Here is a 13,755-nt window from a genome sequence, read left to right on the forward strand (position 1 = left end):
ATGAAAACTACTTTCTTAAAGAGGCAGGTAAGGAAGCTTGACTTATTCTGTCAAAATAAAATACATTTAAAAAAAAAGAGGAAAAAAAAAAGGAATCTGTAGCAGCATTACCAAAACCCCCGTGCTTTCTTGCATTTGTAGTGAGGCCTAATACGTTAGTATTGTTAAAAATGTAAGCCTAATACTTAAATGGAAGATCTCAGTTTAGGATCAACGCATAACTCAATGCATAAACCCCCTTAGGACAGTGCGTATGGCAAACACCTGCCATCAAGAAAAGGTTATATGCTTGGTGATCAGTGTAAGAAAGTACTGGATCACACTATTTATTTATATATTTTAAGGAGACCAAGATCATCAGTTTATTTAGTCTAAAACAAAACTTAGTACGGAAAGCTGACTTTAAAAGTTCTTTGTAACAATATAATTGGGCTGATGAAAACTCACAGTTCTGACATCCACAGGGATGAAGTACTAAATTCTCATCTTATACACATAAGCCCCTATTATTAGGCCTCCATAATAGCCAAAGAACTACAGCTATTCACTTACCAACTACAGCTAACCAATAAATCAAGAACCTCAGAAGTCCTGCAAGTCTCGAATCATCCAAGCTATTAAAACCACTACCATTTTAATTCCCTTTCTATAATACCTTAAGAATATAAAAAGCCAAAGATTAAGCTTTCATTGCTTTTGCCCCCTCTGGCTACATTGCCTATCCAAGCTCTGCAAAGCATTCAGAGAAGCATTCCCAAAGAAGGCAATCCACCTTTTCTTCTCTTGTGTTGTCTGATGTCTTTTGTCTGAAGTGCTTTGACAGAAAGAATTGTTGCCTGCATTTTTGACATTCTAGAGATCGACTGGCATCTCTTGTGTTGCAGTACAAGTCACACAGTAAATACCAAACAGATTTACCAAAAAGTGGGAAGCCACATGACTGTCTTGTTGAAAGGGGAACATAATGCATTGGTTAGTCACCAAAATTCTGATCTCTTATCCTGGGAAAGCACTGAACCCAGCTCTAATTTAGTCTATCAGCATGAAAATAACAAAGGCCTTCAAGGTAAGTAATCCAGAGTGACGTAGTTGCTCCAAGCAAACATTCTTGGTTTGTTGTATCACTCCATTTGGTTCAGCAATTAGTTGTTTCATGTCAGATGGGTTTTCATCCAAATTGCAGAACAACCACTAATAAAAGATTTCATCAAAAACCTGTACTTAATATAAGCTGCCAGTCTCTTTGCTTCCCACTTTGTCTTGCATTACACAGAAGGGTACCTTCCCTCTTTTCTGTAAGGTTATACTTGCACATTAACTTTCTGATCATTTATTGAAGAAAACACCCCCAACCTCAAGAACAGAAAATGTCTCGTCAACATAGCAACATTTAAAAAATATTCCCATCTGTAGATACTTGTATACCCCTTTTTATGATTTGACTTGGTTTGCACATTAAAATAACTTGCTCTCTACCTCTCCCACAACAAAAAATATTCCCATGATTTCATCAGTTCAGCCTCTACTTAAGAGCTAATAATTATTGCTTTTATTAACACAGTTGAACTCTGGCTAAAATGAAATGTTGATCCTACAGGAAATTATTATAACAAGGGATACTACACTTTTTTCATTAGCTGGGCAAGGTAAATCTACATATCTAAGAACAAATTCTTACTAAACTTCAGATACCTTTTACACTACTACAGGGCACGCTTAAATTATATTTGAATTAATTGAGGAATTACACCTCTGTGCTACATTCTAGTGCCACAGAGGAAAATTAATACCCTATTATTTTAAGAATACTTTGTTAACAACACACCTTTACAGAATCAGTTGTTGCCACATGACATTTTCATATTCTGCAAGTAACCTGGCTACAAAGAAAGATTAAAATAAAAGCCAAAGTCAGTAGCACCTCTAAAAGGAGACTATACCAAACCCAGACATCTGCAACTTTTAAAAAGGTAGTAAAAAGCCTGCCACAGGTAGTCTGAATGAAAAACATTATTTAGATCTACCAGCTGGTAAAAATATAAGTATACTGTCAAAATCACTTTCTCACTATGCCCAAGATGTTACTATTTTGCAAGTCTCAGTGAGAACTATTTCTTTTACGTAGTACTACATTTAAGTCTTCTTGGAAAAAAAAATGATGAAACCACCACAGCTACTTTCATAAATATAATATACTGTAAGCCCAGCGGTAATGGTCCCCCCCATTCATTATAAATGGGAGTGAGACTACAGCACACAGCAATTTAGAATTATCATGAGACCTGCACATGGTTGAATGACCTCCGAGAAGGTATAAACAAACGGCAACTCAGGAGATTTACACTTTTCTAATCAAATCCCAATGCAAAACTACTGTTACTGTTCAGGGTATTTAGCTATAAACAGTATTTTGTATTAGGGAAGCACATGACTCCAACTGAAAACAACCAACCAAAACCAAACACCCTAAAACTGCTGAACCCCTTAATGCTCAATAGTTTTTCTTATCTAAAGCCAACAGAACATCAGCAATTAGGTTATGTACCTGAGAATAATGAAAATTTGTGACTTGCCATCCTGTTTACACATTCAAAATTTAAACTTCCAGAAACTGCCTCTCCGCCACAACATTACAAGAATGCAATAACAGAAATGAACACACTACACTGAAGATTACCAGAGCATATTTATGATTAACTGGCTGGTGCTTTCTTCCCTTCTTTCCATACTAGAGATGAGACATTTCCTTTCTAAAAATAAACTGAGACTAAAAAAGAAATAATAATAAAAAGAAAAATCATTCAAGGTTGTTTGAAAGCATTTTCTGTTCTCTGTACCTGCTATCAGTTCCAGGCACAGGCAGAGCCCCACCACGGCAACAGGACAGTTTGCTAGATGAATGCATTTGACTGACACTGCAGGGAACAAATGAACGAGTGTACAGTAGGGGGATGGATCGCAAACGATGACGGTACAGAAGAAGAGAGGTTCCCTGTATTCAAGTGTGGTTGCAGAGCACGAGTCGGTTAAAAAGGCTAACATATTTAAAGAGACAGAACAACTTAATTTGGTCAGTGAAGTTGTCTAAAAAAAAAAACAAACAACAAAAAAAACAAGACCAAAACCAAACCAAACAAAAAAACCCGACTGTTTTAAAATGAAGCATTCAGGAACTATCAGCCTCACAGCATTTTCAGGTTTGTAAGCTACAAGAAGAAAAAGAATCCTTCTGTCTATAAGCTAAACTTGTTCTGTGGGTTAAATGCCAGTCTCAGCAACAAGGTATTTTTGGAATCATGATTTAATTTTTTTTTTTTCTTGAGGAAGAATGTTTGTTTAAACAGGCGTGTGCAGAAGTAGCATGCATAGCAGCCCTTTGAGAATTTCCTTGCAGTGGTCTTACAGATATTTTCCCCCCTGAACTTCCCCCTTAAAAAAAACCTAGCCTTCTGAGTGCTGGGTAGAAGTACAAAATAGGCCAGGGCAGCGGCAGGCAGCATCACAACACTAGAACATTGCTCACTCGTGTTGTTGCACTGTGATCTAAATACAAAAGCAGAGAAAACCAGTGCCAGAACTTTACTTAACTATACTACAGACTGTGCACTGGAACTCCTCACCTTGTGTTAGTATCTGACAATATAATTTGTGTGGATAGCGTTTTTCTTTTCAGTAAAACCCTTCTCAGGAGCTGGTAACACTAAAACTCTATTTGTTCTAAATTCCAAGAATTATTAAGGTAGCAAGTAAGAACATTTTTATCACTTGGACATTGAAAGCTGGGATTCAGGAAACTCAAATATACAGTTACGTACTAGATACACAGTCAAGAGTGTACGATTCAAAACCATTTAATTTGTTTGTTTTTCTTTTTTTAATAACAAGCTAGCTAATACTGAGGAGAAACAAGAACTGAAAATGGACAGCGTTAAAACTGCTTCAAATCAGATAACTACAATCAATATATAAAAAAGATACAAGCTACAGCCTTCCCCTCCCTTCCCACGCAAGTCTGGCAAACCTTAAAGGAATGGACAGTATGCAGAAAAACTATCTCTGGACATGCAACTTCTAAGCCATAAAGCAAAAGCTAGAAACATAACTAACTGCCCCCCACAAGCTATTTCAGCAGTCTCCTTCCTCCTCCCACCTTCTCCCCCCCCCCCCCCCCCCCCCGAAAAAACAAATTCCTCCCCAGTACTAGCCAACAGTGTTTCTCCAAAACTGGGGAGGAAATAAACAATCTAAGTCACCACACTTTATTATTTATTCTAAAACATTTAACCTTAAACAATCCAAACAACTTACTTGGAGGATTTTAGCTTTTCTCTAAATAAAACTGGCTCGTCCCACAGCTTCTCAAAAGGATTTATAAAACTTGCTCAAAAGAAGAGAGCAATAAACTTCTTTGTTACATCCAACAACTCACTTTTTCACCCAATTAGAGATGTAAAGTTCATTGGAGTAAATGCACTAGTAACTCCCTGTATCAGCCCCCCCGCCAGCCTGTTCTGATGGCTCAGGCTTCCTGCAGCAGCCAGCCAACCAGCCAGTCCCTGCCCTGCAGCTGGGGGTGTCTGCCCAGCGCAGGTGTGCAGGACAAGCAGGGCAGGACAGCCTGAGCACCAGCAGTAATCTGTGCCGTCTAAAAGTGGAAAGAGCATTCTCTTGTGACTGACCTCTTGTGAAAGATATATTTATATTAACCAGAGGAAGAAGCCCACACAAAAAACTTGACCCCGGGAGCATCCCTTTATTAGGATAAATAGAATAAATTGCCCTTTTACTCTTTGTGCATTTGTGGGTTATACTACTGATTTGATAATTTGAATCAGGAACTCCTGTCTTGTTGCTAATTGATATATGTCTTGCCATAAAAGTTCTTAATTAAAAGATTCTAAACAGGAGTACCAGCTCCAACTTGACACATGTGCAGAACAGCTTAAACACTTCAGAGCATCCACCCATTTGTTCCCTAAACAAACAGCAAAACAAAATGTATCTAATGATACTGAATCATAATCTTGCTAATGTCATTGTTAGTTTGCAATATCTCAATATCTGTCCATAACCAATGGTCAAAGCAGAAGCCCATAGTCCTTTTAGTAATTACCTGCAAAGTTGTTTTTTTTTAATAAATTAATCTGTCTTGAAAAAAACTAAAAGCAACAGCAGAGAAAAATGAGAGTGCCAACAAACACAGGAACAACTTACAAAATGTCTTATTTCCACTCAGGTACTTTACCTTTACACCTTTTGTCATGCCAGACTTAAAGTCTCAGCTGACAAGATCTCAAAACTGAACGTGATCAACTATCTTGAAACCTCAGTAGAAAGACTGGATGCCGAGTGTGAAAGAACATATTTGCAGTTTGATTAGATGGTATTACAGCGTTTCACCTAGGAATTCACACAATGTCCTGATATCACAGCAATAGAAACTTTATGATGCTGAATTCTACAATCCCTGCATTTAATAGGCATGTTTTTTAAGCAGTTTTAGATTAGTAAATAGTAATTTATTTCCCCTGCTCTTCCCCTCCTAAGGGAGGGAAGTTAGCCCAGAGAGATACTGGGGGCTGGGACACAATTACTCAGTTTATATATTACTGTTGGTTCCACAGGAAATAGCGATGTGGGTGACCAGATTTTGTGATGGAAAGTCACAAATGTGATGCACTGAAGGCAAGCATCCCCAAACATGTCCTGAGATTATATACAAAGGCATACGTACAAAGTGAAAATTTAATACTCCAATTTCAGAAGCAGCACTGAAAATTAAGGAAAGCATAAATCAGAGGAACCAGAGTGTATAACTCCAGTGCCTCAGTGAAATTCATAAGGTATTTGCATTTTTGACTGACAAGAAGAAATCTTGTTTTTATACTGTTACACTGGTTTGCCTGGGAACAAACAAATCAATAAGCAATGACATCAGTTACTCTCTTAGCAGCCTATCTACTTGTCAGAATGTATTTTTGAAGAGATGAGTCTGCTATTTAATTATATCTAACAGGCACAGATAATAAAGAACTCCCGTCACCCAAGCGCTCCCCAAAACCCCCTGAAAGCTGCCTCAAGTAACGTTTAAAATAGCAAAGTTTCAATACATATTAGTATAATAAGGCAGAAATCAACTCTAGATATATAACTGCTACAGTCTTCGAATGTTTTTAAATTTAGAATAGCATTTTACAGCTCTGATAAGAGACGTACATCTGTATATTTACTCCTTGTATTACAGTTTTAGGATGTAAGTTGTCAAAAACTTCAAATTTAGGAAGACACCTAACTTAGATGCTCAGGTCACCTAACCCGTCATCATTGGAAGGAATCCCAGTAGCTGAAAAGCAGTCTGACATTTTGATATTATATGGCATACAGAAATTAGCTGAACTAAGGTCTAGTTTATCTTTAGTAAAAGGCAGACAAGTTCTATTAGGTGCAAAAACCATTTCAGATTATTAGAAAAGAGTGGCAGGTTTAGGAGTAATGAAGTTAGAATGCAGTAAAGAAATAAAAACCAGGTAGTGGTTACATAACTACTACTTTGACTTCTAGAAGAACTGGTTCTTGGTGAAAGTTGTTGCAGGCGAAGCTAACATAGTATTACAGCTAACTGAGGTCTGATCCCTTCCCCCTTTACTTCTACAAGAAACACACTGAGCACTACAAAAGCCACCGCCTGTGGTATCCTGTACATCACAACTGGCACAGCTTCTTAGTTAGCTGATAATGTTTCCATAAGGAAGGATGTCTAATTTGAGAAATCATCATTTGTTTCCTTTCAACAATTTACAGGAAGTTAGTATTCTCCCCATCCACAAAATTTTCCTCAGGATTTTCAAAGATACACCAAAAGCCATTAAGGGTCTCAAAAGCACAAGCTTTTTAGCTGAAAATTCTGCTTCAGCTCTTAGCAGAGAGACTGCCCCAGTTCTTCCTATTAGATACACAAAATAACCATCAATTCCAATTCCACAGTCATGATTCCAATTACAAGACAGTTCCAAGTAGTGAAAACATCTGAATTTTCACTTACAAGTTATAGATTAAGTAGAAAAAAAACAGACAGCAAAGCATGAAATACCCATGCATGATGTTCAGAAAGTCAGTATTTACTCAAGTGAATACTAAAAGCCAGAATGAAAGGTACCTGTCTCTACAAAGGGCACTGCATTATCTTACTGGGCACCAGAGCTTCTCTCTTTAATCACAGGAAGTTTAACAGAAACATTCCTAGTACCGCATGTGACTCCTGAAATTCAAAAGTCTCTCATCCTCCAGTACAAATGCATGTTAAACATGCTTGTTAATGAATAGTAATGTATACAGTGACACATCACAGTTCTTAACAGACAACCACAATGTAAAAGCCAAGCAATAATCTAGCTTGTATATCCAATATACCATTATAAATAGACAACTTTTTGAAAAACATACTGAAAAAAAACCAAAAAGATTGGAAAATCTTATTTTGAGCACTCTTAATGCAGTGCATCTTTACACATTGTGTGCACTGCTTCATTCATGAAGCCTACAGCTTCTAGGCTTCCTCTTCTCTCTACTAATTCAGTTATTATTCAGCTTGTGTTATGATCATAATGCTATAATACGTTTTCAAGTGTAAGGCACAACAAGCAGCTGTTTCACTAAGCATTCAAGCACTGTAGTATACAGTAGCGAATGAAAGCAGATTTACAGAAAAAAAGACCACAATTAAGAACACAAAAAGTTAAGATAGCAGTGCATACTGAAACTGAAAAGCCCATTTTAATATAGAGACGTTGTAGGTTACAATAAAGAACTTGAGCTATGTCCAGTACTCAATCCTGAAAAACCTTCTTCAAATGTTACCTGACCAGGAGACATAATCACTGTTTGTGACCTTCATCTTTCTACAAACATACATAAATAGAATTTCAAGACAAAAAAGACAAAGGTAGTGATTATGAAATGTAAGTCCAGAACATGACCCAGTGAATCTGGGAAAAAAAAAAAAATCTGCAAATATGTATCAACTCATGCTTCATTTCGGAACTTAACTTCTAGACAATTATAGCTGAAACCAAACTTCTGTATTTTTCAAACAACTGACAAGCTAATGGAAACAATAGAACAGATGAGCTTCCAACTACTTTAGGACCAGCTTGCAGGGCCTAAGACAAGAAATTCCCTGTTTTCAAACATCTTGTGGATGAATAGATTTGTGTGAACCTCAAATATGACTCAATCCTGAGTAACAGTAATAAATACAATCAAATGACAGGGGAAGGAGGGGAAAGGAAGTAACCAGCACTTCAAATAATTATGAGTTATTCTAGTACACAGCAATTAATTCTGTTTCCTTAACAGACTTCAGGTTTAAACAGGAACCAATTTCCTTAACTGACTTCTTCACAAGTGCCCAAGATGAAATTTCCTCAACACCTCTGAAACATTTAGCTGTGGCCACACTCAGTAACTGTATATTTTGCATTTTCTTTCCTTTTTTTTTTTTCATCTATACTATGTCTGATGACCAGAGATTTGATCCATCAGCATAAATACTGCATTTCCAGCATTACATGATGACAAAGACACTTAACAGTTATAGTACCCTACACAGATATTGTTTTGGATGTTCTAGATTCAAATCAGGAATCTAAAGCTAGGTGAACAGTCTATGTCAATAAGCCATATTTCTGCATGTAATAGAAAACTGCATTTATATACGTACAAGCAACACAATGGATCACTCCAGTTTTCCAGCTTCCCATTGAAAAAGTTAACTACTTAAAGAATAATTTATTGTTCAAGGAATGTCATTAACTTTGAAAATTAGCTTCACAGACCATCTCAAAGCACTAAGTAAGATAATTCTGATCTCTTAATTTCTTTTCCATCTCCCCTTCATCCTCCAAGATACCAATTAGTCCTTTACATACAAATACAAGGTGCAAAATTCTTATGATAAAAATCACATGGGAAAGCACAAATTGTCATTTCTCCTTTACGGATTAATGTTTCCTACACAAGTAGTCATTTCCATTATTTCCCCTCTAATACCTTCCTCCCTGTGCTAAACTGTTAGAGCACAATAATTTCCTTTGCACCTAGCATTACTAGAACTGTATAAACCTTTCTTGAAAAATTAGTTTCAGTTGTCCTTACCCCCAGATACGATAAACTGGTTCTCTAAAAATTTTAACAAATTATTTTGTGCAGAAAATTATTTGATCTTATCAGCACACTTTATGTGCGTGTAAGTTCAGCGGAAAGTTGATTTACTTCATTTAACTCTATACTAGATCCCCAATATAGGGAACATTTCACATGACCTCTTGTTTTCCATGTCTTTTTTTTCTCTCCAGTGGCCAACTTCAAAATGCCAACTACCACTTCAGATAGCAACAGCAATCCCATCAAAGTTTTACAATCCATTTTAGGAAAACAGGATTTCCCCCCCCCCCCCCCCCCCGAACTAAAAAAGTTAAAGAGTCTGCAAGAAAGATCATAAAAAATAATGCATGGGTAGCTCTTCTAATCCTTCTTCAAGTTGTTCTGTGACCAAGTCTGATTCATAATTTGTGCTCTGATCTGTTGGGGTTTCTTGTTTGGCTAGTTTTGTCTTTTTTAAATACAAAACATAGATGCAATGGAACAACATTCATCCTTTACAGGGATCATCAACAACAATTCTTTTCTAAAAGCAACTTGAACTTAAAAAAAGAAACAAAATCAGACCACAAAGTACTGAGGGAAGCTGCTTCTGAGGCTCTGCACAACAGAAACTGTCAAATCTTACTATGTCTAAATGAAAGTACAGAATATGCTTGGGAAAAAGCAGTTGTTTATCAACACAGATTTCTAAACAGTATTAATTAATTGTGCTAACAGATAAAGAAAGCAATTAGCACGTGAACGCCCATTTGAACTTACATACCAAGTAAAAGAGTATCATGATAAATATACCTCTACACCCACACACAACCCAAACCACCCTCTTCCCTAGTGCATGCCCATTCACTTAAGTACAGAAGGTAAAAAAAGGTAGAGAATTAAGACGCTAGCAGCACAGTTTCATTTCTTTCATAATATGTAAAATTCTTGTCTATTCATGTCTAGTGGACACCAAAGAATGGACCGATCTTAAGTGAAAAAGTATACTTTTTAGAGAGCTTTGATAACGGGACTGGCAGAGGCCTCTTAGAAAGTCAGATATTGAAGAACATCATCAGCAACAGAAGCTATGAGATACCGCACACAAAGCTTATTTTAAGCTCTTAGGAAACTGACTACTATGAATCAGTCACCTTTACTGATGGTAATATTAGACAGTAGTAGATTCATGGTTATTTCTAACAAGTCAGTTATTTATAAAGTGTGTATCATACCATAAAAAAGCATCAGCTAAGGGATTCCCTGGTTGGTTTTCTGTTTGTTTGTTTGGGGTTCGGTTGTTTTTTTTTTGACACTTCATACTGTGCAGTGCTTGATGAAACTATTGTTTAATATGGTGGTAGAGGTCTTGATCTCTTTGCTACTTGATCAGTTAAGGTTACATCTACTGGACTACTTTCAGGGAAAAGGCTGATAGGAAATGGACTACTCTATACAGGTAGATAAAGAAAGCATATGCAGATGAAAACCTGGACTAAGTTCAGAGTAAGAGTTCAGGCCTACTCAGTGATTCATTTAAGAAACCTACAAACCAATCCCTACTACTTGTTTCATATGTTACTAATCTTTGCTTTTGCTTGTTCCTCTTCCTGTAACTCCTTTTCCACTAAAAAAAAAAAAAAAAATCACAGTACTTCCTTAAAGTGTCTTGATAACAATCTGCAGCTGAACATATTAACAAAGGACTAATAAAGAATAAAAAGCTGACTCAGAGTACCACACCTATGAGGAATGGCTAAGGGAACTGGGGCTCAGGGGGGACCTTACGACTCTCTACAGCTACAAGAAACTAGCTTGTATATGTAGTGAGGTAGGGGTCAGTCTCTTCTCCAAAGTAAAAAGCAATGGGATGAGAGTAAATGACCTCAAGTTCTGCCAGGGGAGATTTAGGTTGGATTTTAGGAAATATTTCTTCATGGAAAGACTTGTCAAGCATTGGAACAGGCTGCCCAGGGAATCCCCAGTGGAATCACTGTGTCTGAAGTGTTCGAAAAAGTGTGTAGATAAACCCCTTAGTTACAAGGTTTAGTGGTGGTCTTGGCAGTTCTGGGGTAGTTGTTGGACTTTAAGATCTTAAATTTCTTTTCCAACCTAGTTGATTCTATGATTCTATGATTAACTCTCTTCCCTGTTTCTCCAGTTTTAAGATACTGTACACCTATAGCTGAGAGAACACTTTTCGGAAGAGAAAGCTATTCCACCAGTTAACTCTTTTGGCAGATCTTGATGAATCTGTCCAACAAGATTTTGCTTTACTCTTCCGTTCCACTCAAGAGTTTTCCCATGACTGTGTTCTGAAGAAGGCAGCCTATTTTTCATCCCAATAGCCACAAGAAGGCTTTGATGATACTGCTTACTTTCTATATTATATTATTTTACATCTGGATCAAGAGCTGACAGAGAAAAAGCTTCTTGCTTTAAAAGAAGGAAGTATACTGATCAAACATAATGACCGAAATTCAATGGGAATAATGGCTATGACAACAGCTACAACTCCCTGTATATACTGATACTTTCTAGAACATGTTATAAAGTCACTAAATTGCAGTTGTATGTAATGACAGGTTGAACCATCTGGTATTGTCAAACACTTCTGATTAAAAAGTTTTTAACAGCTTTCAGATTTGTGCTAGGAGTCAGTCATAAGAAGCCACATTACTCAGTTAAAATGCACAGAAAACCACATTAGCATCTCTCTTACACTTACATAACATCTTTTAAAAAACTTATCCATCTCACTAATCACTTTAACTTCTTTCTAAATCTAGAACACTGTTATTTTATAATCTTAAAGAGATACAAACTTGATGTAATTTTCACTTAACACATATGGAAGTATTTTTTAAATATATGTGTTCTACAGTTGCTTCCAGAGGAGACCTAAATAAAGGCCTCACTCTGCAGTAAATCTTACAGATTTTAATACATGTAAGAAATGGACTGCCTGTACCTTCTTCAGAAATAACTCCTAAAAATTTACAACATCTAGGCCTGAAAAAATTTTGGTCTATTTTCTGTGGAAATTATTCTGTAATTATATTAAGGTGCAAAGTCACTGAAGAGCTCATTAGAAGCTGTGCCTTAAATCTTATATTGATCACTTGCCAGAAGTTTCTGTGTTCCAAAAGGCCAAGTTTTAAAACATCAGATACTTGTAAAGGCTTTGAGCAAGAGTCAGCATCAAAATGCACTGCCACCAAAATACATTGCTGTTAAAAATACTTCAGTATGAAGACTCAAAAGATATGTTTTTATGATACTAATGTCAAGGTCTCAAAGCAAAAAACCTCCATGCAAAAATCACTGAACTGCAGAAATAGCGTTTTGTAGCCACAGGCTAATACTTTGGTCAAGTAAGCTAGAAGTTTGAGGTTAGAGTTCTAATATGATTCTGAATTTTGGAACCAAGAACACTATTACCCATAGTCAGACTACTGCAGTTTTTTAAAATTCCTTCTGCGTTTTACATAAAACACATACAGACTTCCTTAATTTCAACATGCTCCACTGTGGGGCAAGGTGGGAAGAGGAAGAAGAGGGGAGGTGGGGGTGGTCAGGAAATCAGTCTTACAGTCAGAGACAGCAATTCCCAAGACTCAAGTTAAACAGTGCTGATGAGTTACTTCTACAATATATGTGACAAGAACCAAACTTCGACTGACACTTGAATGAACAAGACTACAAGTGCTTTAACTGTATGTACACTACAAAACAAAACCATGTAGACATGTAAAGATGTGTCCATATAAACACAGTGGACACAGATTCACATGGGAGACGTGTGTTGGTTATAAAAATAGAGATAGTTCCAGTTACAATATATTACTAAAATCCATGCAACAGCATCTTAATGTATGAAGAAGTTATAACTGAGAAGTTAATTACTGGATTATTGGCAAAAAAATGTCATTAACAGATTGCTTTTCCTTTTTTTTCCTCACCCCCGTTTTGAGACTTACTGATCAGGGATAAGTATCAGAACACTGTCAGTTTACGTGACTGAAAACTAAGTCTGCTTCAGAGTTAAAGCTTCTTTGCTGTACTCTCAATCTTTTTAACTCTGAGTTTTAAGTTACAATTCGCTCCATACAAAATGACTTGTAACTGTGAAATGTTGCCCTGAACTGATGTTAGAGCAAAGCATTAGGATGACACAAATTAAACACGTCATGATCATAGTAAGCAGGCTAATAAGCACATTGCTTTGTTAATCTTAATGGAAAGTATTTAACACTTTTAGCTATATTCCTATGAAGGTATTGAAAAAAATAAAATTTGTCTTTGAGACTGCTCTTCCTTACCTCCCACTCTTTAGCAGCATCTTCAGTAGCAGATTCTTCACTAGTTTCAGGCTCCTCCTTCTTTTTTACCACTATAAATCCAGGTTCCCGAAGAGATTCCCCAGTATCTTCTGCATATATCTCTGGACTCCACTGGATAAAGAAGACATACAAGTGATCTGTCCTAGAGAGGTCAAGTAATGATACAGAAAAGAGTAAGTAAGGTAAGTTTGTGATCATGCCTAGTAGTTATGAAGTATTTAAGGTTAAAATAAAAAATACTTACTATTTCATGTTTTACTAGGTATTAGAG

At 36.6% G+C, this 13,755-nt stretch overlaps 1 protein-coding gene across 9 annotated transcripts in view; it reads right to left on the reverse strand.

Moving 5' to 3' along the window:
* The window catches only part of OXR1 (oxidation resistance 1), a 220,386-nt gene that overhangs the window by 14,945 nt on the left and 191,686 nt on the right, over nt 1-13,755 (reverse strand). For all 9 annotated transcript variants that reach the window (XM_061447883.1, XM_061447882.1, XM_061447886.1 and 6 more), the window contains one exon: nt 13,464-13,626. In XM_061447883.1, the coding sequence (XP_061303867.1) occupies nt 13,464-13,626 (163 nt within the window). The remainder of the gene's footprint in view (nt 1-13,463; nt 13,627-13,755) is intronic.

This window comes from Pezoporus flaviventris, unplaced genomic scaffold, assembly GCF_033815535.1.
Source record: "Pezoporus flaviventris isolate CSIRO_AGI_PZ_B2104156 unplaced genomic scaffold, CSIRO_AGI_Pfla_v1 ptg000007l, whole genome shotgun sequence".
NCBI classification, from domain to species: Eukaryota; Metazoa; Chordata; class Aves; order Psittaciformes; family Psittacidae; genus Pezoporus; species Pezoporus flaviventris.